The sequence below is a fragment of the Zosterops lateralis genome (genome assembly GCF_965231275.1).
Source record: "Zosterops lateralis genome assembly, chromosome: 1".
NCBI lineage: Eukaryota > Metazoa > Chordata > Aves > Passeriformes > Zosteropidae > Zosterops > Zosterops lateralis.
This window is the reverse complement of record NC_139762.1, coordinates 346,067-373,568: the sequence shown is the minus strand read 5'-3', so window position 1 is coordinate 373,568 and position 27,502 is coordinate 346,067. Positions and strand designations below refer to the sequence as shown.

At 53.9% G+C, this 27,502-nt stretch overlaps 1 protein-coding gene across 1 annotated transcript in view; it reads left to right on the top strand.

Annotated features, from left to right (window-relative positions):
* The window catches only part of AGAP3 (ArfGAP with GTPase domain, ankyrin repeat and PH domain 3), a gene marked incomplete at both ends in the record, with an annotated part of 118,125 nt that overhangs the window by 73,375 nt on the left and 17,248 nt on the right, over positions 1-27,502 (top strand). The window contains 3 exons of the mRNA XM_083878824.1: positions 3,250-3,354; positions 8,649-8,817; positions 25,870-26,043. Coding sequence (XP_083734950.1) covers positions 3,250-3,354; positions 8,649-8,817; positions 25,870-26,043 — 448 coding nt within the window. The remainder of the gene's footprint in view (positions 1-3,249; positions 3,355-8,648; positions 8,818-25,869; positions 26,044-27,502) is intronic.

Below are 27,502 nucleotides of genomic sequence, written 5' to 3'. Positions count from 1 at the left end.
GAAGCAGCGTGAGAATCAGGCTGCAAAGGTTCAAACACTTGAAAGCAAGAAAGTCAGGGGCGACAGCCTTCCCCACTGGTTGTTCCCCCTTTTGGACTGTTCTGGCTTGCAAAAAGCGGCTGGAGTGCCTGGTTCTCTTTTCCAGCTCTGAGTTTGGTTGTGTTTCAGTTTGCCAAGTTGCAGGTTTGAGGCTGACCTGACTGCAGCCAACGTGTGTTTGGGGCAGGCTGGAAGTGCTGAAGTGGGTGTTTTGTAGCATCAAGGTACGTCAGGTTGAAGTTGAGGAGGATCTGTTCTGCAGGATGCTACAAAAAGGCAGGTCAGACTGTGGAACTGAGCCACGTTTAAGGCCAGAAGGGGAATCATCATGCCCAGAAGGGATCATTACATGGCCAGGAGGAATATTCATGCCCAGAAGAGATAACTGTGTCCAGAAAGAACTGGCACGCTCAGAAGGCTGAGAATTCCACACAGTGGCTTTGAGTTAGGTCTGTACCTTCAGCCTGGTCTGGAGCAGATTTGTTTGAAAGATACTGAACAAATGTTCTGAATTACAGAGAATTCACCGTTTACCTGGGTGAGCTGGTCGATGTTAAACTAGCTTTGTGTGGGAGGAGGAATGATCATTTTCATACTCTGTGTGGGAATTGTGTGGCCCAGCTGTGGTGTTAGGTGGGTCCAGAACCAGTGCTGGGGAAATGTGGGTGTTGCTGGCTGTGTGTGGGAGGGTGGCACACAGGACCCAGGCAGCTCTCCTGCCCCTGGCATGGCAGGGCTGCCACCTCATCTGGGAGCTGCAAGGACATCAGGATCCCATCTCCAGTGGGGAGGACCAGTGTCCATCACTGCAGGTTTTGAGAAGAGGTTGGAGTGACGTGGTACAGCTGAGCCTGTCCAGGGAGGGAGGGAGGGGAGAGGTGACCTCCCAGCTCTGCTTTGCTGTGACAGTATCACAGATGAGAGTTAGCACTGTCTGACCCAACAAGTGCTGCCAGACTGAGGTACCTTTCCCACACTGCACTGGGAGCTGCTCAGTGATGGCACATCCAGCCCAAGAGTTCACACCTGGGATGCCCCACCTGTGTAGGACCAGCCCTGACAGCCTCCTGCAGGGTCCTGAGCAGGATTGCCCTGCTGTCCTCAGCAGCTCAGTTTGCCCAGGGATAGGAGGCAGTTGGCGTTGAGGATCAGTCACTGCACTGATTTACACCATACAGTTGCCACATGTTACTTTTAGGTTTTGTGGTTTTATGTTTTCTTGGAGTTCATTTGAGCAAGACATTGAGGAACTAAACTGAATTAGATGCAGGTTGGCTGCACCTCTGTAAGTCCTTCTGTTGGACACAGGTTTATATTTATAACCACACTTGTTCTCAGGCATGGATATGTTTTGAGACCCTGCATTTGACTAGTTCTCATTCCATCCATTACAGGCTCTATGGCTTTTGTACAGCTGGTGTTTAAAAGTGTTGTTGCTCAGTTAAAGACCTGACAGAAAGCTAAATACACTTGTCAGCACAGTCCCTCCTGCCATCAGATACTGTGTTTTACCCAAGGGAGAACCAGGCACCTCTAATGTCCTGTGTGCACTCTCCTCTCCTCTCCTCTCCTCTCCTCTCCTCTCCTCTCCTCTCCTCTCCTCTCCTCTCCTCTCCTCTCCTCTCCTCTCCTCTCCTCTCCTCTCCTCTCCTCCTCATCACTCTTTGCCATAGCTTTTCCCTAGATTTTCTTGGTGTAAACATCCAGCTGTGATTCCAGGGGTTGTTGGTTACCCCCTGGAGACTTTGGCAGAGCAGGAGCTGTTGGTCAGCTGCCACATTCTGTGCCGTGTTCTCATCAGCCCCTTCTGACTACTACTGAGTTCTTCAGCTCACATCATTTGAGCTCTTTAGGGCAAGGGGTCTGATCCTGCCTACACAGAGCTTTGCTTTAGCCACTCTGTTTTTCTGCTCCATCCCTGCATGTGCAGGAGGCAGTTCCTTTTCCCTGTGCTGTTTGCACCGAGCTGGAGTGGTCACGGGGACTTCTGCCTGTTCTGCCCCATTTATTGCTGATTTCACGGTCACGTCTGGCAGTGTTGTCCCCCCATCACTTCGTGCTGGGCCTTTGCACCGTGCAGGCACAGCAGCTCAGTCTCCAGGCGCTGGGACAGGGCTCCCAAATATGCTGAGGCTGGCGGGGCTGAGACTTTCTGCCCAGGTTTTTGAGGAGGGGCTGGCCTGAGGCCCAGATTTTTTGCCAAGTTAGGAACAGGCAGTCTGGGTGTTTGTCCAGACAGCACTTTCGGAGGGGCCAGGCCTGACAGTTGGTAGATCCAGCTTTTTCCCAGACTTTGTTACTCATTCCTACTTTTGTTCCCTCATGCTGTGCTTCCCTCCCTGTGATCAGAGTGCTTGATGTGCTCTCCCTGCTCCAGAGTCCTTGCACCTGGTGTCTCGCCCCAGCTTCCTTCCCCCTCTCCACCTTTGTCCTTACCTGATACATGATAAATTTTTTGCTGGAGGTGGATTTACTGGGGAGGCAAAAAGGAATGGGGAGAGGATAAGGATCGTCTGTGCTCTGAGCCTTGGTTCAGATCAATGGAGTTAGTTCTGGGTTATCCTGGTGGGAAGAGGGAGTTCAGCACATTCAAGTGCAATTATTTCCTGGCCCTGGTAGTGTGTTGTGCCAGCAACAATAGGGTGGGTCACAGCTAAAATCCTGATGAGAAAAGGGGATAACCTGAACTCTCAACTGCCCTGGACCTGCACTCTGTCCTGGGATGTGTCCCTGCTCTGTTTGACAGCTCTCAAAATCACAATCAGGCAAGAAAATGTGCATCCCTTAGGAAACTTGTATTTGGAGTCAGCTCCTGGCTGTCCCCACTTTTCCTTGCCTTGACAATCCCTCTGTACTTGGAGTGGTGGGAGAAGGTCTGGGAGCAATCTGTGTCTGTGGTAGTGAGGTTGGCTCCTGTCCTGTGTGGGCATTGCCCTTCATTGTGGGAAGAGTTTCTCAGAGGGAGTGGTTTGGGACACCAGAGGACCTGAACATTGGCATTGACATGTGGAGACCTTTATCCCTGAAAGGGAGGGGGCTGTCTGTGGGGACTGAGGGGTTGGTAAGGAAAGGGTGCAGCCCAGGGAAATGTGGGAAAGCTGACCTAGATGTTTTCTTGAATCTGCTCATCATTTCCCAAAGACCAGTCTCCAAGGGGCATGAGGTGCCTGTAACAAACACCCTCTGAGACTCGTGACTCTTCTCTTTTAGGGAATTCTCCTCAAACGCAGCGGCAAGTCCCTCAATAAGGAGTGGAAGAAGAAGTACGTGACACTGTGTGACAATGGGGTCCTCACCTACCACCCCAGCCTGCACGTGAGTACTGGGATGAGTAGAGGAGCGGGGTGGGACAGAGCAGTGTCCTTCATGCTGTGGCTGCTGCTGCAGGGTGCTCTTCCAGCAACATCATGGCAGAGAGGGGCTGGGGAAGAGTTTGGTAACAGAGGAAGTTCTGGGCTCTGCCCTATGCAGGAGTTTAGTGTTGGCCACCTCCAAGGCAACATTTTCAGCAGACCTGGTTTTTACCAAGGTCTGGAGGAGACTCTCTCCTGCAAGCTGTCTGTTCAGTGCTGCTGGAGGCACGCTTTGTGCAGGATTACACTGGGAAACTGCAGTTCTCTCCTGCTCAGTCCATTAAAGTGAGGCCTACCCTGCAGCCAGATGAGGAGCAGGCAGAGGACTCCTTGCAGCCATATCTGATGGTGGCCATTTGGGTGTGGAATAATTTTCCTGGCTGCTAGGTATTGGGTAATGGAGACGAGGTGCCTGTGCAGAGCCTGCCGAGCTGCGCTGCCGTCGGTGCCGCTCTGATCCTTCTCGCCGCTTGGCTCAGGCACGCAGCTGCCGCCCCATCCATCTCTGTCGCCTCCCCACTGTGGGGCTAATGGCTTCTTCCCTATTCCCTCTTGAGCACAGTTTGCTGCTGCAGCAGCAGCCGTGGACAGACACACCTGTGACACGGGCCCAGCACCTCTGCCAAGGATGTGCTGCCACAAGATGGGCAGACAGGCCATGGCTGGGGAGCGCAGGGTGGTTTAGGGGGCTGCAAAGAGAAGAACAAGGTGCTGCACCTCTTGTGAATGTTCTCAGGCCCTCAGTCTGTCCCTGATCTCCTCAGATGTGTGGGATTGGAGTGCCCTGAGCTTCGGAGTCTTTCTCCTCATTGCTGCACCCACACTCCAGGGTTTACCATGCTCAGTTATCCAGCTCTGGAGCCCCTGGACCCTCCCTCCTGTCCTTGAACTGGAAACTCAACTGTTGCATTTCCTTTCTCTAATTTGTTGAAGCTTTTTCTTAGAGTCCCAAATCCCCATACTGTGCTGTAGTCAGCAGTTCTCTAGCTTTGTAACCCCATTTTTTGGTCTTTGGAGCACCAAACCAGGAGGGAGTGGCTGCTGTTGCCGTCTCTGCTTGTGTGCTCACCTGTGCACCTGCGTGTATGGGCTTATCGTATTTCCACCATGGAAATTACCATGCTATTACCATCAGCTGTGGAGGCAGAGCAATTTCCGGGCTGTTTAGCTACTCTCAGGTGCTGCCACACACCAGGTTTCTCTCCTTTTTTCACCATTCCTTCCTCAGGGGGTGATGGAGATTGATGCAGCACGCTTTCCTTCCTGCACTTCAGTGTTTCATTTCATTACTGCGTTGCCCCGGGAAAAAAATCTGGTTTGCTTCCAGCTGGTGCCACTGGTGATCCACAGCCCGTTGCTGAGGGTGATGCCAGTGTGGCCTTTCCTGCCCAGTTTCCACGAGGAGCTCTGAACCTTGCACCTGAGATAGGAGTTGTATCGATGGGTGTGTTTACCTACAGCGAGGGTGGATCACACGTGGGCACAGAGCATGGGGCTGCCCAGCCTCTCTGCAGCAAGGCTGGGCTTCCTCTGCTCCCCTGTGGCATCACCTGCCTGGGAGCTGGGGAAAGGGCCTGGCACTCACCATCGTGTCCCACTGTGTTGTGGTTTGAAAGCAAAACGAGTGAGAGGCTCCAAGTCAGAGATATAATTTAATGAGAAGAAAGGTAAAAAGGTAAAAATAAAATAAAATAAATGCAATAACACAAAGAATCACTGACAGGGTCAGAATACAACCTGAGCAGGATGGTGGGAGCAGTCCAGGTGAGGGGCTCTTCCTGAGGCAGTGATCCTGTAGAAAGGTCTGGGAGCTCTGCTCCTCTGGGAATCCAGTGGGTCAGGGCTGTTTGCACTGTCCCAAATCCCAGCTTATATCCAGGTGGGAATGCTTGGCTCCTCCCTCTGGGCAGAGCATCTCCCAATGGGATGAGGAGTGTGAAGTGGGTCCTTGATGGCCCATTAACAGAGATAACCCCTGGAGGGAGTTACCTGTGACTCATGGGTCATTAGCAGAAGACACCCCAAAAGTCATTAGCAGAAAACACCCCAAAGGCGTTAATGGGCCATGAGCAGAAGAGGCAGAGGGCTTGGGAAAACACTAGCCCACCCGGTTTCAACAGTTCAGGAAGATGGTGATAGAATAAATACTTTGTGTACATCCTACACTGCAACCCAGGACACACTGTGTACTGCAGGTTTGGCAGCATGCTGGTGGGATCTGCAAAGCCTCTCTGCCTCCCTTTCCCTTTGCACCTGGTGTACCACCTGCTTGGAAGGGGTAGGTGCAGGGACAAGCAGGAGGAGGAGGTAGTCCCAGAGGAGGATCTCCCATTGTATCTGCTCTTCCCCATCTTTTAGAGTGACTCAGGACTCAGGAGGTGCTGGGATGGATTTGTACTCTGTGGCCCAAGGCAGAGCTCCCGTGTCTTTTCACAGGATGACACAAGCAGAGCACAGTTAGGGATGGAACAAACCTTCTCCCGAGGATGGGCAGTACCCTTCTACCACTTCATTGTGGCAGCAGATCCCAGGCTGGCTGGCACAGGGTGAGGGGAGCTGTGGGCTACAACAAACCACAGAGCATCAGCCAAGGGCATGTGCAGCATCCAGTTCCTACCATGGCGTGGGAAGTCCCAGCTTCTTCCCTCCATGTGCTGCCATGTGTCTGGGGGATGGCAGAGTTCTGGATGCAGTAGAGGGGTCCCTGAGGGCAGGCTGAACCTTGCAGGAAGAAGGTTTTCCTTGTCCATCAGGATGATCAATGCCCCAGAGCATTTTTGTGCTCTTTTGTGTTCCCAGTGGCTGTTCCTTGGTGTGAGTCAGGGCAGTTCCTGGCTTGTCTTCTCTTCCATCTCTGTTACTCTCTCTCCCTGTCCCTTCTGGGGTGGGTTTTGGGACCTCAGAGATCTGCCACCCTAATTTCTTTCTTTTCCAGTACACATCTGGCCAGGATGTGTCTGTGCCCCATTGGATGGAGGTCAGGGCCTGGCTCTGGCTCTGGCAATGCTGATTTTACCCACCAAAGCTTCCTGGTGGAGCTCTGCATCTTTTGCTCTGCTTTTGAGAGTTCATCACTCAGCCCATTTCTGGATCTGCATTGTGGTACCTCCAGCCCAACTTTAAAATTTCCTCAACAGGAGTCAGGCATAAACTCTGGGTTTGCAGTCACAGGTTGGCAAAATGTGTGCTGGTGAGCTGGCCCTGGAATTGCTTTCCTGTTTGAATCAAATCTGCCTTGACCACCAGCCCAGGCTCATGCTCAGGAGCTGTGGGGCAGTTGGTGGGTTCCTGCCCTGAGGTGCCTCTGCACCCGAGCAGTTGGTGGTTTCAGGGACAAGCAGGATGCCTAGAAACGGAGGCAGGAGTGCTGGGGACCTCATCCCTGGGTTCAGCAGGACTTTCCTTGGTGCATCTATATTTCTACCTTTCTGTGAGTGTGCTCAGTGACAGGAAAAGAAGAAGTTGTGCGAAGAGCCTGGTGCAGTTTCCCATCACTTCCCCAAAGCCTTGGAGAGAATTCTGCTGCCGGGAAGGTGCGTGGCTGAGCCCAGGCTCGCCGGCCGCGCCGCACAGAGCCAGGGAAGCAGCTCCCATTTTGCAGCCAGTGGAGCCATTCACACAATCACCTTCTGTTAATTCTATCTGCAACATCAATTAAATTGTTTGTAGAAACTAATTGAATGTGGCTTAATCACACATCTTAATAGCTTTCCACGCTTTGAACTCGTTGTTAATTCCAGTAATAAAATGAAATGAGAGAACTGGCTGGGTAATTAGCGAGGAGGCTTGGGAAGAAATTGCTGTTTTATGGTAGGTAATAAAAGCTGAGCGGCAGTGACCGCTCGCTCCGGCAGGCAGCCGGCGACCGCCGCAGTTGTGCTGAGTGAGGGAAAATCCTCCAGCCCCTCCGAGGGTCCCTGCCCAGGGCTGTCACCGGGTCCACACCCAGCTGGGAGCAGCTCGGGGTGGTGTTGGCTTCGGCTGGTGGTGTCAGAGCCACCCAGGGCCCTGCGTGGGGAGTGCCAAGGTTTGAGGCCGGGCTCCCCAGCCCTGGGAGCGTGGGAGGATGTGCTGCCCCATGTCTGGGCAGTGCTGTGAGGGCAGGGTGCCTGCATGGGGGTCAGTGGAAACAGAGGAGTTCAGACCAAGGTGTGAAGGTGCTTTTGGGAGACCATGACCCTTGCAAATAGCTGCCTGAGAGCACAGGGCCTGTGCAGCCCCTGTCACCTGCTTTTGGGTCCAGGATGGGAGGATTGTTGCTCTTAAACTGAGCTTGTTCATGTTTTTATTTCCTTGGATGTGGAAGCGGATAGGGACCATCCCCAAGTTAATATTTCTGGTGACCTCCTTGTGAACTGAAGTAAACCCAAGCCCCTGCAGCAGCCACAAGCTCTCTCTGGGTAGCTGTGGCTCCTCTCCTGATGGCAGCACAGGAGCCCAGGGTGGTGTCCCCATCTCCCTGTTCCTCCCAGAGCCTTGAGCTCCAGTGTTGGTCCCTCCTCCCTTGGGATCTCACCAGCAGTTCCCTTCTGTAGCATAGGCTGGGTCTTCCCCTTCTGAGGGCACAAGCCCAAGGAGGAGCTGGTCTCATCAGAGAGGGCTGGGGAAGAACCACAGTGCCCCACAGAGCAGGGAGGGGTGGGAGACACAGGAGGGGACACAATGCTCAGGAGAGATTTGGAGTTTGCACCCTCATTCTGACTGAAAGCTGAGATACTGGAAGCTGATACTCTTGGAAGACAGGGCAAAGTGACAGTTACAGTCTGCACATGGGGTTTTGGTTGGATAATGCATTGTCCACCAAGAAATGGTGGAAGCACCAAGTTTTGAGTAATAGGAGGCTCTGCAAATGAATGAGCCAGGGAGTTACCTGAGTTCTGTTGGTTTGGGTTTCTCTTAGCCCAGCTGTGACCTGAGAGGGAATTTTTAGGCATCCCATTGCTTATGCTGTAATTATATCGTATCGTATCATATCATATCATATCATACCATATCATGTCATATCATAGCATGTTATATTATGTTATATCATTAGCTGTTGCAGTTGAGAGCTAAGATTAAACAAAGGATGATAGGGAGGAGGAAATCCTGGCCACCTCTGTGCCCTTTGGCCCCATCTGATCTCTGACCCCCGGCCAAGCTTTCCCAAATGGGCTCGTCCTGGCATCCTACAGGGCTTAGTGCTGATTCTGAGCATGGGGGAGCTGTGTTTGGCTGGGGCAGGGCTGATCCTCCTCCCTTCTGCCTCTGCCCCAGGACTACATGCAGAACGTGCACGGGAAGGAGATCGATCTGCTGAGGACGACGGTGAAGGTGCCGGGCAAGCGGCTCCCCAGGGCCACGACGGCGGCAGCGCCCAGCGCCAGCCCCAAGGCCAACGGGCTGGCCAAGGAGAGGAGCAGCTCGCAGCTGGCAGGAGGCACAGGTAGGAGCTGTGTGGGTGCCACAGAGCCAGCAGCCATCCCTCCACAACGCGTCAGCTTTGCTGAGCTGAGAGCAGAGCCCTTTCTGAAGTGTCTTGCTTTCACCAGCCTTGGGGAGTCCCTTTGGTGGGTGTTGGCGTTTCTGTGCAGGGCCCAGGTAAGCCGCTCATAGGATTTTGTGCTGGTTGGTGACCAGGAGAGAAGAATGTCAAAGGATTTAACTGGCAGTGTGAACCCCTGAGGAGTTTCCTCACCCAGAGGAGAGTGTTGAGGCTGGTGAGCGTGGTGGAAGCTGCTGCTCCTTAAACCAAAGGAATTCCCAAGGCTCTTGGTTCCTGACAAGTTGTATTCTGTTTCTTTCTGGTTTTGGGACCCTATTTCCTTCTCACTTTCCCCTGGAGAAATGGTGAAGGTCTGGTTTGGGGTCATCACTCTGTGCACATTGAAGAGTTGCCCCAGAGTGTGGTGAGGTGAGACTGGGAGGCTGGCTGCCCCTCTGGCCTCTCACAGAGTTCCTGTCACACTCCTCCTCTCACAGAGTTTCTGCCGTGCTCCTCCTTGCTGCTGCTGCTGCCATGGGAGGTTCTCACCCTGCCTGGGGGAACTGCTGAGCTTGGGGCCTTCCTGCCCACATTTCCCAGAGCCTTTACTGCATCCTTGGGGCTGGTGTCCTTGTCCAGGGTGGGAAATTTCCACCTGCCTTTTTCCCAGCCAGCTGCTGGCAGCTGTTTCCATAACCTGGTGCACAGGAAAAGGCTTTGTTTGGGATGCTGAGGGAGTTCTGATGGTTCTGCTAATCACAGAAATCCTTCCAAATCCAGTACTGCCACTGAGGATGAGCTTGGGTGACACATCCCCATCTTGTTTATTCCTGCTCTGTGCCCCAGCTCTGCCCACAGTCAGATGCTGTCCTGGGCTGGGGGGAGGTGGGAGGCAGCTGAGGTGAGTGTCAGGAGCTGCTGGAGTCCTTGGCTTCACACACACACACACAGACAGGGAATGGGGCACAGTAACATCACTGCTCACATGGTGCCAAGGAGGACATCACCACCCCTCCCAAACCCAAACTGCTGTTTTTGTCAAGTCAGAAATCATCTGTGGACAAACTATCTGTTCTGACCAAGGCTGTGCAGCTCTGCCTGTTCCTTGCCTTGGCTCTCCACTCCACACTGACACTCTGTCACCACCATCACAACCCACACTCGGCGTGCCCCAGTGTGGGGACAGTTCCTGGTTCTGGACAGGGACACTTCTCTGCCTGCATGTCAGAGGTGCCTTGTCTGAGCTCTGACTTGGCAGAGGTATCAGCGCTGGGGGAAGGATTCAAACCACAGAGGAGCTTATTCTAATGTCAAACCAGCTGCTCACTTGACCACATATCCTACTTCCAGCAGTCCTCTCGGTCCTGTTGGGCTCACAGGAGCAGGTTGGGATGTACCTGGATTACTGATCACTGTGCCCAGACCCTTCAGTCTGGGCCACAGAGCTGGAGCAGGCTCAGGTGTGGGAGCTGAGGTTAGAGCAGTTTACACCGGAGAGGAGATGCAGTTTCCTAGCAGGGGGGAAATTAATGTTGGAATAGTTTATCTGGAGAGCAGTGCCTGAGCCTTTAGAATGAGACCAATTTTCTGTTCACAAGAGATGTGCTTTAGTCCAGCTTGAGGGTGTTGCTGGGCGTGTGTGTGCAGGGGTAGGAGCCTGTGGTAGTTGCCATACAGGGTCTGTGGCTTTGGGGTCTCCTCTTGGCTGTCTGCCCTGGCCCCTTGAGCAGTGTGTGGGCTGCCCAGGGTGGCTGTGTCCACACAGGGCTCAGTCCTAGGACAGCAGCTTTAAGCACATATTGTGTGTCCTGTCTTGGCTCAGGTGTGTCTGCAGTGTCAGAAAGGTTTTTTTCTTCTGGTACACAATCAGTAAAGGCCTTTCTGAGGAATTTTTTTATTTCTCTCTGATGCCTCCAAGCCCAGTAGCAGTGGATGCAGTCACCAAGTGCACTGATGGGACACAGACCCTCTGAGGTGATGGGCTCTTATCTCTGTGCAGTGCCTGGGGCTGGGTTTAGGGTTGATGGAGGATCTGCCTGGCTTCAAATTAGCATTGACCTCACAGTTCTTCCACCTTTGGGACTATAAATGAGACTGTTGCTGCATCCACTGGGCATCTCTCATCTGACACGTATTTTGGGAACTGGAGAGGAAGCACTTCAAAGTTTGCAGTTCTTTGCCAGTCACAAGTTAATCTTCAGAGGACACAAACTTTGGCAACGTGAAGGATTTGCTGTCTTGTCCCAGGAGTTTCTGGGCAAAACCACATTTCCCACGGTTAGAGTTCAGAGCAAGTGTCTGTGGTTCCCCTGTGATTTGAACCCTGCAAAGGTAAGTGAGTTCACTGGCTGATGTCCACTGCACACACAGTCCTTACCTGGGGTGAGGAAAGACCACAGACATAGAGGGGAGAAGAAGAAAAAAAAAAAAATCCCACCTTTCCCTGCATGTGGATGAAATACGTGGATGCAGTGCTCTGGTGAGGACTCAGGATAACTCCAAAGCAGGTATAGACAACTTCAAGCTAAATACAGTAGGAATGAGGAAGGGACTTGTGTTTGTGAAATCATTGGGAGCTCTGAACTCAGTCATGGTTGTGCCCCAGTATTTAAACCATTCAAGAGGGCAACTTTTCTTGTAATTAAGCTTGGTTTTATTTTGGGTTGGATGAGTTCCTGTTGTCCAGAGGAGGCCATGGAGATGCTCCAAGGGCTGGAGCCCTCTCCTGCAGAGATAGGCTGAGAGAGCTGAAGGTGTTAACCTGGAGAAGGAAAGACTCCGGGGAAGATCTTAGAGCCCTGCCAGTGTCTAAAGCTGGAGAGGGAGCTTGGACAAGGCTCTGGAGTGGCAGGGCAAGGGGGAATGATGTTACACTGAAGGAGCAGAGGTTTAGATTGGATATTAGGAAGTTCTTCCATGTGAGGGTGGTGAGGTCCTGGCACTGATTGATCAGAGAATCTGTGGCTGCCCCGTTGCTGGGAGTGTCCAGGGCCAGTTTGGACAAGTCTTGGAGCAGCCTGGTCTGGCAGAAGGTGCCATCCAAGGGCAGGGGGTGGGACTACAGTGGTTGGGCTGGAGAGGGCAGGAAAGGGATGATCAGATTGTCTGCCAGAGCTCACGGTGCTATGGCCTGAAGGCAGGTATTCACCAGAGGTGTGGCACTGCTGGGTCAGGTGTCTCCTTCAAATAAATCCCTGCTGCTCTGCTCCTCTTCCTGCTGGAATGTCACTTCTCTTGCCCTCTCCCTCACGGCTCCCCAGGTGCATCCTTGCTTTGGTTCATCATGTTCACCAACCTTGTGCTGTGCTGCATCACACGTTTCTGGCTCGAGGAACAAGGGCAGCTCGTATCAAAGTGCAAATGGGATGAAAAGGGACTTGAGTGAGGGAGGAAAGATGGTGGCACAAGAGACAGTGTCAGGACAAGAGCATAGCCTCAGCCCAGCTGAGCCCTGGGTTCTTGCTTCCCAGAGGTTTGTAGGGACCTGCTCCAGAGTGTTGGCAAAGGGAGCTGGACAGGGAGGTGCTGGACTGTGGCGGTGGGTTGATGAGCGCTGATGGTTATCCTTTGCTAATATGTTATGTGTTTAAGTTGAATAGTTCATGCCTTGTTACCCCTTATTCTTCCTATTCTTAAGACCACACTGCTGTGGTTTTCCCGGTGTTGCTGGCTCCGGCCAGCCCTGGCACCGCCACACCTTGGGGGTCTTTGAGTCAGTGAAACAGAGCCACTGCTGAGGCGCAGATGAAATGAGAGACGGGACTCTCCGATGAAACAGCAACTGAGGTTTTATTCCAACCCCAGGGCCGAGGCTCCAGGATTGAGAGATGGAGAGCAGGAGAGACGGAGAGACCTCGAGCGCCTGAAGGGTTCGGTTTTTAAAGGGGGAAAAAGAACACGTGGGACAGCAGAGCATGGGCACCAATGACAGGAATTCAGGGTACATAATTTAACTTGTAGGAGGGGGAAACCCTGGCTCCAACCAATCACCCAGGACTCTTCTTAGAAGTTTCCAGACACTGGGAGAGGTCTCTGGTTGACTGGCAGGAGCAGGTGCCATGTAAACAACAAGATTGAATGGGTAACTGCCATTTGGTCTTAAGAATAGGAAGAATAAGGGGTAACAAGGCATGAACTATTCAACATTAACACATAACATATCAGCAAAGGATAACCATCAGTGCTCATCAAACCACCGCCACACTGGACCTGTGGTTGTGACACCTGTGCAGGTTTGTACAGACACGTACCACGGCCATGCACAGAGCACACCAGCTGGCCCTGCACTGCAGCTCAGGGATGGCAGGGGATGTCAAGAGCTGAGCACTAGGAAGCCTACCTTGGAGTGGGAGGTGAAGTGAGGGAAGAGGCTGCAGCAATGCTGAGATGTTCGTGGTTGCAGGCAGCAATTGGAGGTGTTCCCAGCAGCAGACAGGGATGGGACTGAAGGAAACAAACGTGGGGGAGCCAGAGCACAAGAGTGGAGAGAGCAGGCTAAAGGGGAAGGTTCTGCTCCACTCTGGGGGGCTCGTGGGGAATTCTCCAGCTTGCTGAGGACCATGAGTGTCCTGTGGGATGTGCTGCTGAGTGGTGCAGGAGAGCAGCCACGTCCTCAGTGCCAGGGAGGCTGAGCAGGAGTCAGCACAGAGTTGTGAGCTTGACCTCTGGAGAGTTTTGGGTGGAGGCTGCTGCTGGTCAGTTCCTTTCAGCCCGAGGAACAGTCTGCATGGTCTGACATGTGTAGGGCCCAGTGCCAGTGTGAGTCCTCGTCCTCCTCCTGCTTCTGCAGTGTCACTCCTGCATCTCCTCCAGGGAGAGCCCTTTCCTGAGCGGGTGGTGCTGGGAGATGCTGCTTGGGATGCAGAGCTTGGTGGATGCTCCTGTTCGCTCTGAGGTGAGGAGGGTCCAGCTGTCCCTGGGCCGAGTTCTGTGTGCTGGCACTGACTCCTGGCCCCACAGCACAGGCCAGGGAGCTGTTGGTGCCCAGAGTGTGGCAGCATGCCCGTCCCTGGGCCTCTGTGCCAGCTGGGGTGGTGGGAGGGATCCTGTGCTGGCCTCAGCCACTCCAAACGTTGGGATGGCAGGGGATGGTGCTGGGTCTCCAGGCAGCTCGGGATGGTGGCTGGGTTCATGCCTCACAGCTCTGTTGTGGCTCCGGGGCGGGTGGCCAGGAGCATTTGCAGAAGGCAGGCGGGTGCAGAGCGCGGCGCTGGTGCCGGGGAGCACCGCGGTGGCAGAGCCCCCCTGCCAGGCCCGTGCCCCCCGATGCTCTGCCTCTGCAGAGTGAGGGATTGGCTCCCCCAGGCCGGGGTTGCTGAGCCTGCTGTGATCATGTCACGTCGGGCTCCGTCGATGTTAACATCTCATTATCTTTGTTACTGTAATTACATTATCCGCTGCTTTATGCAGAATTATTCTCCGAGGACTAATTGATGGATCCATGTTTAATTCATTAATCATTAGCATCAAATTCGACAATTACAGTGCACACTGATTGTGGAATTTCAAATGTAATGAGGGAAGAATTAACAAAGAAAAGGGAAAACCTGTTTCCCTGGCACACCGCTGCTCGCCGTGGGGGACAATGACATTGAGGGAAGAAGAGCAGTGAGAGCAGGGTGGTGCAGGTCATGGCAGACAGGAGGCTGGTGGATCATCTCCTGCCTTTCTCCTGGTTGTGGCTGCACAACGGATTCTTCGGGTCAGAGCAGGGTCATTAATCACCTACAGAAGAACGGAAATTGGGGACTCAGGAGGGAAAGCTCAGTTCTGACTTCTGAAACAAAGTTGGTTTTGCTTCCCCCTCACCAGCAGCTGGTGTCACCCTGCCCTGCCATGTGTCCAGGAGCATCCCAAGTTACACTCATGCTCCAGACTTTGCAGGGAAAGCTGGATGGTCTTTGCTGTTCCTGGGATTTGCCCACAGTCCCATGTCTGCTCCGTTCCAGGCACAGTGAGTGGCTCCACGGCTGCCACGTGTCGTTTCGGTGTGTTCTGCTCGGAGGCAGGATCCTGTCTGCTCTTTATCGTGGTCCCTGTGAGCTGGGCAGCAGAGTGAAAGCCAGAGCAGGGCCCTCAGTGCCTCCCCCTCAGCCTGAGGTGCTGCTTGGGACCGGGGTGGGGGTAGTGCCCGTGCACAGCTGGTTCTGTGCCAGCTGTGGGGACGTGCCCCCCATCCCTCCCTTCCTCCTCCAGCTGTGATTTCAGCTCGCTCATTTGGCTTTCTGTAGAGCCTGGCTGTAAAAGTCCAATGTTAGTCACTGCTGTTCAGCCAAGGGCCAGGGGCTGGGATTGGATGATCTCTGAGGTCACTTCTGACCCAAACCAGTCTGGGATTCAGTAACTCGGACATGGGGATGCTGAGCTGAAAGGAAGAGGGTGAGGATCTGTCTATTCCTCTGTGTGGGAATGCTGCCCTTCCCAATAATATGTTAAAGGATTGTTTGTAATCTGAAGATGAAGCTGAGATGAGAGATTTACTAAAACTTATCTGTAATTAATATTTTGCATCATGAATCATGTATAAAAATACGGCAAATTCATATGTATATTATAAATATTATACATTCACCATTACAGTCATACAGTAACCTCTTACCAATGTTTATCTGCATGTCTGAAGGTGGAGGATGAATCCAAATGTGAGGCTTGAGCTGTTGGTTTAAAGTTTTGCATTGAGTGGAAGCTAAAAATTATCAGGACTCAGTGGGAAGAGGAGGAGTGCGGCTGCAGCCAGTGGGATGGCACGAGGCAGGACAGGACCAGAAATCCTTGGTGGATTCTGTCTGGATTCTGGTTCTAGTCCTGGACAGAAGGCTGGAGGACCAAGAGTGTGCTGGGTCAGCTCAAGGTTTTATTTCCTAGGATATTTCAGATATTCAGTTAGGATGAATTTCAGATTTCCAGGCATTATAACCTGATTATCTCAGCTGTTATTTCTTTCTAAAGAAGGAATACCGAGGCAAAGAGAAGGTGAAGCCGAAAGTGTCCAAAGCATCTGCTAATTCTGTGCCCCCAGTTTGGAGCCCAAGAAGTGCCTTTTCTCTGTCAAGAATTTGGCCATTTTTTAGCCCTTTTTCACCATTCCTGTCATTCAGAGCTCAGTCTGCCCCAGGCAGTCAGAACAGGAGGAACACGTTGTTAGAGGCTGATTTGGGCAAGGCTCAATATAAGTCACCTGAACAGTAGTTCTGGGGATTTTGTCGTGATGGGTGGGTTGGATCCTGTGTCCCCAAAGCAAATATTTGTCTCTGAGGCCCTTTCAGTTACTGACACTCGTGAGCTGTGGCTGCCCTGTCCTGGAAGTGTCCAAGGCCAGGCTGGATGGGGCTTTGAGCACCCTGGGCTAGTGGAGGGGTCCCTGCCCCGTTGCTGAGTGAGCCAGTGTTTCATTTTGAAAGAAGGAACACCTTCCATCAGCCTCTGCAGCCCCTCCCATCTCCCTGCACCTCACTCCAGCTGCCTGGAGTCACCCAGCTGTGGGGAAACTCCCTCACAGCCCAGCTGTTTGCCCTGTGTGAGCCCCGTGCCCAGAGAAGATGTAGGATGTCCTCATCTCTGTGCTCTGTGCTGCTGTTTTGGGGAGCCTCTGCAGCTCCAGCACTGCCTTGTGCCTCCCCTGAGCCCCCCAGCCCAGCCCTGTCCTGTGGGAGTGCCCAGCAGGGTGAGAGTGCCTGGCTGTGCTGTGCCTGCTGTGCCACCAGCCCTGACTCTGCTGTCCCCACAGCGTGGGCTGTCCCCTCCTTGTCCAGACCAGTGACACAGTGAAGCTCTATCCTGGCAGCCACCTGACAGACACAGCTCCCACATGGCTCCTGCTCTTGGAACAGGCAGCTCCAGAGCTGTGCAGGCAGGGAGAGGCTCACAGAGGGGACAGGAGCACGAAGGGAGCTGCTGGTGCTTCCTCCCTCCACACCCCAGCCCTACCTGCCCTCCCCGGTGGAAAAGCAGAGATTGATTTTCTCCAGCCCAACAACAGTATAATCACTAACCCTAATTAGAGATAATTACTAGGAGTTGATATACTTATTCCTTACCAGATCACTAAGGAGCCATGCAGTGCAGGGCTGAGCAGGGAAACGGCCTTGGAGAGGGGAAGGAGGTGAGGAGCAGGGAGGGAGAAGCACAAGGCAGCAATGCCATGGTGATCAGAGCCTTGCCCAGGGCTGGCCGAGGTGTCCAGGGCAGCCAGGTGGGGCACCCAGGTGGGCATGGGGCAGATAGCCAGGCCTGGGGGCTGCAGCTGTAGCTCTCAGCATCCTGAATTCTGGAACATCTGGCTCAGGTGCCTTGCATGGGGCACCTGGAAAAGCTACAGGGGTGTAATTAGTGGCCACCTGTGAAAATCTCAGTGTAAATAACTTGCCTGCTGCTGCCAGGGAGGGCTGGGCTGGAGGGGTGGCCAGTGTTCTCCAAGGTGGACTGAGAGCTTCTCCATCCATACAACCCAGGTTCGTGCTGCAGGAGGGAGAGGGGGGCCAAGGGGTGACTTGTTACAGGCCACAAAGCCCTAATCTTTGCTGTCACACAGCCCCAGCTCATCCCTGACCACAGGCAGTGGCTCCAGTGGTGAGTCCATCTGGACCTGCCTCTGCCATCAGCACACAGGGCCTTTGCCTGGGGTCTGCACTCTGCTGCTGGACAGGGAGGTGTCCCAGAGGAATGTGGAAAAGCTCAGCACTAGCAGGCAAGGGGCAGAGCCATCCTGTTCTCCAAAGAGGCCAGGGCTTGCTCCATCCCCTTGAATTTTTGCACCCCAGGAGATTGTGCTGCACACCAAGCAGTCTCTTGGTGGAGAAAGCAGACAGGGGTGGATAAAACCTTGTCTGAGTGAATGGTTTTAGAAACTGGAGTTATGTAGGAAAATACAGCAATCCCAGTGTCCCCAGATGGGCCTTTCCCAGTTGCACTTGGGAGCTGGGGGCAGGGGCTGTTCCTCATCAGTCCCTGCAGTGCTGGTCCAGGTCCACACTCCTCAGCAAGCCCAGAAAGTCCTGGCTCTGCTTCCTTCCTTCCTGCAGTTCTGTCTCAGACCCAGGTTCCTGCTCCACCTGTGCATGCAAACAGGGATCCGTGTCAGTGCTGCCTGTCACGAGTGTCCATCTCCCACCACAGGCATCTCACAGATCTGTTCTGGGTTGTGTTTTAGACAGTGTCACTTGCAGATTTCCTGCAGCTTGTGATTCCAGGTTTCTGCAGGGACTGTAAGTGATATCTCTCTTCACAGTAACAGACCAGGAGAGTCATCTAGAGCACACACCATCCTTCCTTCACCTGCTTCTGCTGCTCATTCCCAGCACTTTGGTTTTTTGAGATAATTCTTTGTAATGTGTTGGAGAGTAAATGACATTAATGTAGTAGAGTCACTGAAGGACTTTATGAAGTTGCACTAAAGCTTCCGTAGACTTTGTGAATTCTAGTCCTGAACAGCAGAGCAGCTCCCAAGAAGAACACTGCTGTTACCCACTTCAGCCAGTCACTAAACTAAATGCAGTAGTGCCTTACAAAAAAGTAACTTGGCTGTATTGTGCTGGTGTTCAAGCAGAGTGAAATTCAGATCAGAAATAGAGTATTAAACACACACATGCACAGACACATGCACGCAAAAATGTATCTGAGCCAGTTTCACCAAGCTGGAAGCAATTACGTGACGGATCTTTTGGGAGAAGGAATTTAAACAGAGGAAAAAAAAAAAAAAAGTGAAGCGTAATTAGGAGTTTTTAAAGAATATTTTACTGGATACCAGAAAGTTAAAAGGAATATTGTACTGCTTAAAAATCTGTCACAGTCTTGCTGGGGAGGAGATGTGAACTGTTCATTCTCTGTCCCGATAGTGAGAAGGGGCAAGAGTGGGCAGAGGGAGCTGCTGTGGTTTGTGCAGCTGTATCAGCGTGCGTGAAAAGTGATAAAATTCACGGCAACATGATGAAGCAATGGGTAAGTGCTGCTCAGGAGCTGGAAGCCATGGCCAGTTGGAGGCAGTGGCTCTGGTGTGGCCCGGCACAGGCAGCTGGAGGCTCCCGCTCAGCCCCGTGCCAGCGCTCCCGGCCCAACATCCCCCACAAGTGATTAATGGTGGGCAGCCTTCGGAGTGACCCTCCTGCCTTCATGGGAGGGAAGTGTTCCAGCTCCTTGCGTTCCCAGACTGGCTGTGGCTGCAGCCACACAAAGGGCTGTGTCACCGTTTGCTCGGGGCTCGCGGGGGAGCCTGGCGGCCTTACGCTGCCCCGCCAGATCTAGGGAGGAAATCAACAACATTTGACAAATGGTGGGCATGAGGAATTTGGGAACAAAGTCACTGGTGAAGTAAGAGCACCAGCACAGCACATCTGCTGGGGAGGACCTCCCATCTCCTTCTCTGTGGGGACAGGGGTGTCCCAGCTGATGGGGACACCAAATTGCCCACCCCATAGAGAACTTCCCATTTTGGGGACATCTGCACAAGTCTGTCACTTCACCTCTGTTCCCTTCTCCCAGAGGAAAACCTCCCTTTCATCGCTCTCACAGCTGCTTTACTGGGCAAAACCTCAACTCCTGTGTCTCAGTTCCTGCTGCAGGTGCTGAGCACAGGGCAGCTCCCCTGTCCTCTCTGGTGCTCTCTCTGTCTTGGTCTCTGCAGCCTGGTGTGGGTGTGCAGTGTGGGCTCCTCCACCACCATTCCATGCCAAAGACTCATCTTTGCCCAGTGCTGGGTGAGCAGCTGCTTCACCCTGTGGCAGTTGTTCACCTGAGAGTCATGAGAACAGTCACTGTTCATGTATCTCACCAAGTCTCCAATCCTCAACTATTTCATGTTCCGTGGAGTTTCCACATAACGTACAAATAAAAGTGATGGATTCAGTACCAGGAGCTCATGTCCCAGCTCACCTTCCAGCTTGGCTGGCACAGGAGCCTGCACTGCCAGGGCTGCACAGGGGGATGCAGAACAGGAACCAGTGGAGTTACAGACAGTGAAAGGGGTTTTTCTTTCAAGTTTATTAGGAACTAATGAATCCTAACCCCAGCATTCTTTCATTTCTGCATGGGAATAATAGAGTGGTTAATAAGGGAAAAAAGCAAAGTGTTCAGTGAACACTTGTATTGGTATTTGGGAAGAGGCAAAATGATGTATCTCAGCACAGAATGATGAATTCTTCATATTCCAGCTGTAATTAGGCAGCAAATTAAACAGCAGGTAGGAGATGTGGACATGTTGGAATCGGCATGACTGAATTATTTAATTCAGGAATTGTAGAAGATGTGGTCAAGATCTTCCTCATAAGTGGATGATAAAAGTAATTTTTGGGGTTGAGAGGACTTCCACAGGGCTCAGGTGAATGGATTCACATGTCCACAGGATGAAATGAACAACGATGGACAGGAAAGGCTGTAAAATCCAGGAACTGCTCTCAGAATCACCGTGTAGGAAGATTTGATGAGCTCAATATATTTAGCTTATTGGAGAAAAGGTTAAGAGGTAATTTCAACACCATCTGTAAATACCTGTATAGGCACAGAAATTTGGTGAGAGAGCTCTTTATCAGACAAAATGTACCAGGATCCAGTGACAGTGGCAGAAGGAAGGCAATTCAGGCCAGAAATAAGGCCCAGATTTCAGCAGTGAAGGCAATTAACCACTTACCCAGCGTCACTGTGATCTCTCTGGCACCAGCAATATTCAAGTCAGGATCAGATTTTCTGACAGATTCGTCATTGTTCGGGCAGGAGTGACAGAGGGGCAGACCTGTGATGTGACTTTGTGCTGTACAGCAAAGCTCGAGCAGTCTGAGGGCTCCTTTGGCCACTCCCTGCTCCAGGTCTGCCTTTGCTCTTCCAGGAATCTGCCTCTTCCTTGGACAGCTCACCTTTCCTGGCCATGGAGCTGCTCTGTGGGTAGATGTGGGATGCCTCAGCTGGCAGGGTGGGCTCTGTGTGGTGTGGGGACTTGGTGCAGCAGAGCTCAGGCTCAAGGCAGAGTAGCTGCAGCTGCCTGCAGTTCCCAGGCTGGTGGTGTGCTCTCAGTGCAGGATTTTGGGGGGCAGTGTCATGGAGGTGCTCATTCCCAGCTTTCTCCAGTCTGTTGGGGCCTGTCAGGCTGTACAGGGGTCAGTCACCCTCTAAACCAGAGGTGAATTGGTGTTTTGGCTGGAGAAGCATTGGCTCATCCTGTGTGTCCTGGAGCTTTGGCTGGGGAATGGGAAGTGCCGTGGGCAGCCCTCCCTGTCCTGCTGCCACAGCCAGCCCAGGCTCTCAGTTGTCCCAGAGACACTGGCACCATGCAGAGTTTTCAGTCTTGATGGTTTGTACCCACCACGAGCCAGCTTTGGTAGGAGCTGGGGTGTCACTTAGTTACTTTAGCATGTGCAGATGTCCAAAACCGTGCTCTGCAAGGGCAGCACTGAAAGAGGAGGGAGATTCCCTGTGTCAGAGCATCTGTGAGGCCCAGTGCAAGGCAATGGCTCCTGCTGTGTGCAAGCTGGCAGATCCTGATGGCCCTGCTGCAGAGCTGGGCTGGGAAACCTCAGTGCCCACAGTTGGGGTCGGTGATTCCACACAGACGTTCACTGTGGTCAGAGTTGGGAGGAACACCTGTCTGTCTGTCTGTCTGTCTGTCTGTCTGTCTGTCTGTCCCCCCAGAACGTGCCCACCATGCCTCTGTGGGTGCTCAGCATGGTGGGCAGCTCCCAAGGAAAACACAGAGGTTGATGTTTTTCAAATGACACAATATCTGCATCCTGGGGCTCCTGGTTGGTAGGAGCCAGCCCATCTGTGTTGGACTCTTGGAAATTGTTCAGGAGGAAGGACCCAACAATGTCCAGGTAACAAGCACAGACTGCTTCATTTAGAAACCCAACCTGACAGACTCCTGACTCTGGAGCAGCTCTGGGGCACAGGTGGCTCTGGGAACAGCAGCCACGGGAGCCCCCCAGGACACCCACCTTCCTGCCATGGCAGCTGCTGGCCCATTGACATGAGGGGTGAGTTATGTCCTCCCCAGCAGGGTTTTCATGGGCAGGCAGCTCTTCCAGGCTCCTTGGCTCTCACCTCCCTTCAGGAACCAGTTGGTTTCTGGAGTGGAGGTTTCCCACTAGCTGGAGTCGTGTTCCAGTCCAGCTTGTAGCCATAGTTTTTGGAGGGGCTTTGAGCCATGTTCAGCTGCAGGCTCCAGCCAGGCTGTGGGGAGCCAGTACACTAAGGTGACTCACAATAATCGTGGTTTTTATGTGGAATAAATGATGACGTGTTGGCAACAAGTGGTTGAGGGGCAGAGTGACTGATGGCTCCTCGGGACACCCTTTGGCAAACAGTCAATAGCATTAATCTGCACTGTGCTGTTGGCCTCTGCAGCACCAGAGAAAACAGGGTTTGCTCCCTGCCAGGGTGTCCTCAGCCATCCTGGAGCACCTCCATCACCATCTTGAGCCACACACTGACAGTCCCTCAGCAGCAGCATCCCTCTGCCTGTGGGGGAGCAGGGCTTGGCACTCCAGAGAAAACACCTGTCGTGTCCTGGCCATAAACCCAGGGGGATCCCAGAAGTGCTGTCCAGCTGGTGCCTCTTTAAAATTCAGCACAGCCCATTCCCCGTGCCCAAGTTGGTTTCCTCCACATTGTAAGGGCCTAATGGCAGCATCCAGCGTGTCTCCAGGAAACTTCACCAGACCCTATGGGGTTTTTTGCCAAATTGCTCTTGAAAATATTAAAGAGATCCTAAAAAGATCCTCAAGTAACTCTTTAGGTTATCTCCTTCCCGAATAGTGGTGCCCTTTTGGCCAACTCCCCTTTGTCCTGTTCCCTGGGCAGCCACACCTTAATGAAGAATTCCAAGTTTGCTCTGATCCAGGTGTTTCACCGAAGCATCCGGGCTGCCACACGTCACGCCTGGGAAAAGGCCCTTCTGGCTGTAGGTGATTTTCCATCCTGTGCCATATCACCAGTTGGGCTGTTCTGAAAAGGCATCACAGAGCCATGTGAGTCTCTTTCCAGGGACTGAGGAAATAGTGACTGGGAGAGGGACTTGGGGTTCAGTTCAGAACTTCAGTTCCTGCAGGTGTTGGCTCAGAGGCAGGTAGTGTTTACATGTCACCTGTCACTTACCCGATATACAGGGAACATATCCAGCAGCTGCCAAGGAGTCACTTCCAAGGGGATGAAATTCCTGAGAGTTCTGGCCTTACTGGGGCCACCCAGCAGCTCCATTGGAGGAGCCAGAGCTGCACAGTGTGAGGTCTGTGGGCGAGCAAGTGGCTGGGCTGTGAGGGAGTTTCCCCACAGCTGGGTGACTCCATGCAGCTGGAGTGAGGTGCAGGGAGCTTAGAGGGGCTGCAGAGGCTGATGGAAGCTGTTCCTTCTTTCATAATGAAACATTGGCATTCGTGGCAGTCTGTGCTGCTCCTGAGAAGTGTGATAAAAGGGCATGTCCTGGTGGGCTGGGGCTCCTGGCCTGGCTGGTGGGGGTACAGGGGTCAGATCTGACCTTCCTAGGGCCCTGCAGGACTTTCCCCAGGCCTCTCCCAGGCCCTCTGTTTCTGCTCTCCCTTCTTCACCTTCCTCTGCTCTGTGGCTGTGGCCATAACTAGGGCTGGGGGCTCTTGGGGCTTGGTGCTGGCAGACACTGCCTGAGCTCTGAGCATGCCATCCTATCCCATCCCATCCCATCCCATCCCGTCCCGTCCCGTCCCGTCCCGTCCCGTCCCGTCCCGTCCCATCCCATCCCATCCCATCCCATCCCAGCCCAGCCCAGCCCAGCCCAGCCCAGCCCAGCAGCACCATTCCCAGGACCAAGCTCATCCCAGTCCCAGGAGAACAGCGTTGTCCCTGCTTCAGCAGCAGCAGGCTCCCTCCCACGAGGAGGCAGAGAGGAGATGGATGCAGCAGTCAGGAGCAGAGCGCCAGCTAATTACCCTTCCGAGTGTGTCTTGTAAATTAAGGGCTAATTAGAGGCAAAGTCAGTGTCATGGTTTTACACGTGTTTCTGTGGCGCTGAACAAGGGGAGGGAGGGGGAACATGCAGCAGCCAGGCTGGAGGCAGGCAGTGTGGCAGGGCTCTGCAAGGAAGGTCCTGGCAACTTGGGGTCAGGGTCCTGGCAGATCAGGGTGCAGGGCACCAGGGTCCAGGAGTTTCGGGTGCAGGGTCCTGGCAGCTCAGGGTGCAGGGCACCAGGGTCCAGGAGTTTGGGGTGCAGGGTCCTGGCAGATCAGGGTGCAGGGCACCAGGGTCCAGGAGTTTGGGGTGCAGGGTCCTGGCAGCTCAGGGTGCAGGGCACCAGGGTCCAGGAGTTTGGGGTGCAGGGTCCTGGCAGATCAGGGTGCAGGTGTGTCCCAGCGGGCTCTCCATCAGCACTGCTGGCAGGCAGGATCTCACAGGGGATCCCTGCACAACACTGCGGGGAAAGGGCATTTTGGTCCAGGATGAGTACAGGGAAGAGGAAGGTGAGAAGGAGTGGGGGTGATGGTGATGGTGGTGAGTGCAGAGCTGGTGGCCATGTCACCCCTACTTTGAGCACTTGCCTTTGGAGGGGGTATTTGGACTCCTGAGCTGTCCCATCAGACACTCAGCAGCCCTGGCTATGTGAATAGCATCCCTTGGGTTTTCACAGAAACAGCGGGGACAGAAACACACATTTATGTACAAACTCTGGGGCTTCACATGGCATTTTGTGGGGCTCTGCTCTTTGTAGAGGGTGGTGCAGCACAGCAGGGATAGGTTATTCCTAGGGAGGTTATTCCATCTCCCTCCTTAGAGATGCTCCAAACTCATCAGAAGCAGTCCAGGGCCACTGGCTCTGGGGGCCCTGCTTGAGCTGGGCTGTACAGGGTGATGCCAGAGCTCCCTTCCACCTCAGCCATGCTGGGATCCATGAGAGCCAAGTGAATCTGGTTTCACACAGACAGGTGAGCTGTCCTGGGTGTAGCAGCTCCCACTGAGGACCTGCTTCCACAGGTGTTCATTTGCTTCCATGGAAGGCTCTCACTTGTACCAGTCCCACTGGACCAGTGGCTCGGTTCCTCACAGCCCAGTCTCATCATGACTGCAGGGCTGGAGCTCTGGGTGTGCAGCATCTGGAGCTGCTCTGTGGCCCTGCCCTGGGCCATGGCCAGGTGGGCTGCAGTGAGAGTCCCAGCTCACTGTCTGTGCCTCCGGGCAGGGAAGGAGGAGACGGAGCTTTGGAGTAGGGACGGGGCTCCTTCTCTCACCCCTGAGCTCCCAGAGCACTGCTCTGCAGTGGCTGGAGCAGAATGGCCTGAGGGGAGCGTGGGAGAGGGCTGGTGGTGGGCAGGTGCAGTGGGGTCCCTCGGGCCAGTGTCCTCCTCTGTGGCCTGACCGGGAGGGGGTGTGCTCCCTGTCAGAACCATGTTGTTTGCTATTCTGGACATTTTGGGTATTGCTATAATCCAGAAACCCTTGACCCATTTTGCACCACTGAGTGATCTTTTCCTGTGTGACAGTCTTTAGTCCCAGAAACACTTTTCTCTTGGGGGTTCAGGCTCCTGGGCTCAGCCACAGCAGTTTTGAGCTAGTGGGAAAAGGAATTTCACCTGCTGTCCCCACCTTACAGACATCTGTTCCCCTGCTTGTTTCTTTGACACCCTCAGTGTGATTCCATGCTCTCTCCCAGTGCCTCCAGCATGGCTGGATTTCCTGCCAGGGACACATGAGAAAGTGGAGAGATGAAAGTGGGTGTGCTGGTTGTGGGATGGGTTCAGGTTTGCCCAGGTGCCAGAGGCTGTAATGAAAATCATGACTGTGAACTCCAGCTGTGGAAAAGCTGTGCCAGAATCCCCAGCTGTGCATCCTGGGGTGCCACACTGCACCCCACTAATCTGGGGGTCCCTCTGGGAAGTGAGGTGTGCTGGGCTCTTCACTCAGCACCTTTGGGTGATGCACCAGCACCCCTTGGGAGAGGAGAGTCAGGGGGAGCCCGTCCTCCTTTGGAGCCCCCCGAGGAGTTTGGCAGCAGGTGTGGGACAGCTTTGCCTTCTCTCACCGTGCTCCCAGGCAGCATCAGCCCACGCTTCATTCCTGTCTTGCAGGTGCCCCCCACTCGACCAGCAGCACCTCCCTGCACTCTGAGCGCTCCATCAGCGGCATCAACCTCGTGGGCTTCAGCTCCAAGCCGGACGGGATGCACCAGCGCTCCTACTCTGTCTCCAGTGCAGACCAGTGGAACGAGGCTGTGGCCATCCCGGGCAGCTGCCCCAACCCCTGTGAGTAGCCCTTCTGGCCCTTCTCCCCTCAGCTGCAGCAGGCAGAGGAGCTCATTTCAGCAGTGGGGCAGTTCTGGGCTCTGCCCTGTGGTTGTGAGTCCAGATTTGCTCGTTGAGTGTTAGACACAACCTCAGGGCCTCTTTGGGGCTGTCCCCCTTAGTGAGGGTCAGCTGGCAATGTCCCAGCCAGGGAAAAAGCAGTTCTGCAAGGATGGAGAGGCTCCAGCAAGGGACAGTGCTCTGCCCAGGATGGCTCTGAGCTGTCAGCTCTGACTTGCTCTGAGCTCTCCATGCTGGGGTACCACTCCTTTCCCCCATCCCTGCACCTCGCTGGAACCCCCATTTCCCAGATCTGGGGGCAGCTGCAGGAACAGGAGTGATTCCTGTCCCTGGAGCACACACCGAGCACGGCCCGCCCCCTCCCCCCACGCTCCCTCGCTCTCAGTGATGTTTCAGGACAGTTGAGTGAATTAAAATAATTCATACATTTCCCAACGTAGCCACTTTGCCGAATTGGAAAATAAATGCTTTTGTGCTGCATTCATCACTCCTTCGTTCCTGGCTCTGCCGCCGCACTAAAAAAGCAGTTAAATGCACATCAAGAGTGGAGGAGCCATTTCCATGCCTGCTCGCCCCTTGTAGTTCTCATTAGCGCGGCAGCCGCCCCCCCGCCCGCTCCCAGGGGCTTTCGCAGTTTAAAGGAGCCTCTTTATGATCATTACCGGAGTCCGACTGTGCGGGCGCCATTTGCAGCTGAGGAGGCTCCTCATTTGTAACTGTGAAAAACTATCAATTTCAGCGCGCCTGATGCAGCGGCTCCATCATTGGCCCCATCAGCTCCCTGCTGGAAGCGAATTAATCAGACTGTTACTGCTGATGGGGCAGCGCGGGCGAGGGGAGCGGAAGGGCGCGGAGCTGAGCGGGGATGCGCCGGCAGCCCCTCGCCTTGGACACGGGGGCGGCTCGGTCTGTGCTCGGGGCACCGGACACGGGCCTGTCTGTCCGTCCCCTGTGCGGGGAGAGGGTCCTGCACCTGGCCCGGTGTCCTCCTGCAGCACCGAGCGGGGCACATGCCTTGGCACTGATGGGGTTTGTGCCATGAGCCCTCTGGAGAGCAGCTCCGGGCCCCAGTTCCCTCCTGCCCCACTGGCAGGTCTCATCCTTCCTCCCAGCAGCCCCTCTGTGGAGCTGGAGGCTGGTGTGGCCGTGCTGTGTGTTGTCCTTCCCTTCCCTTCCCTTCCCTTCCTTTCCCTTCCCTTCCCTTCCCTTCCCTTCCCTTCCCTTCCCTTCCCTTCCCTTCCCTTCCCTTCCCTTCCCTTCCCTTCCCTTCCCTTCCCTTCCCTTCCCTTCCCTTCCCTTCCCTTCCCTTCCCTTCCCTTCCCTTCCCTTCCCTTCCCTTCCCTTCCCTTCCCTTCCCTTCCCTTCCCTTCCCTTCCCTTCCCTTCCCTTCCCTTCCCTT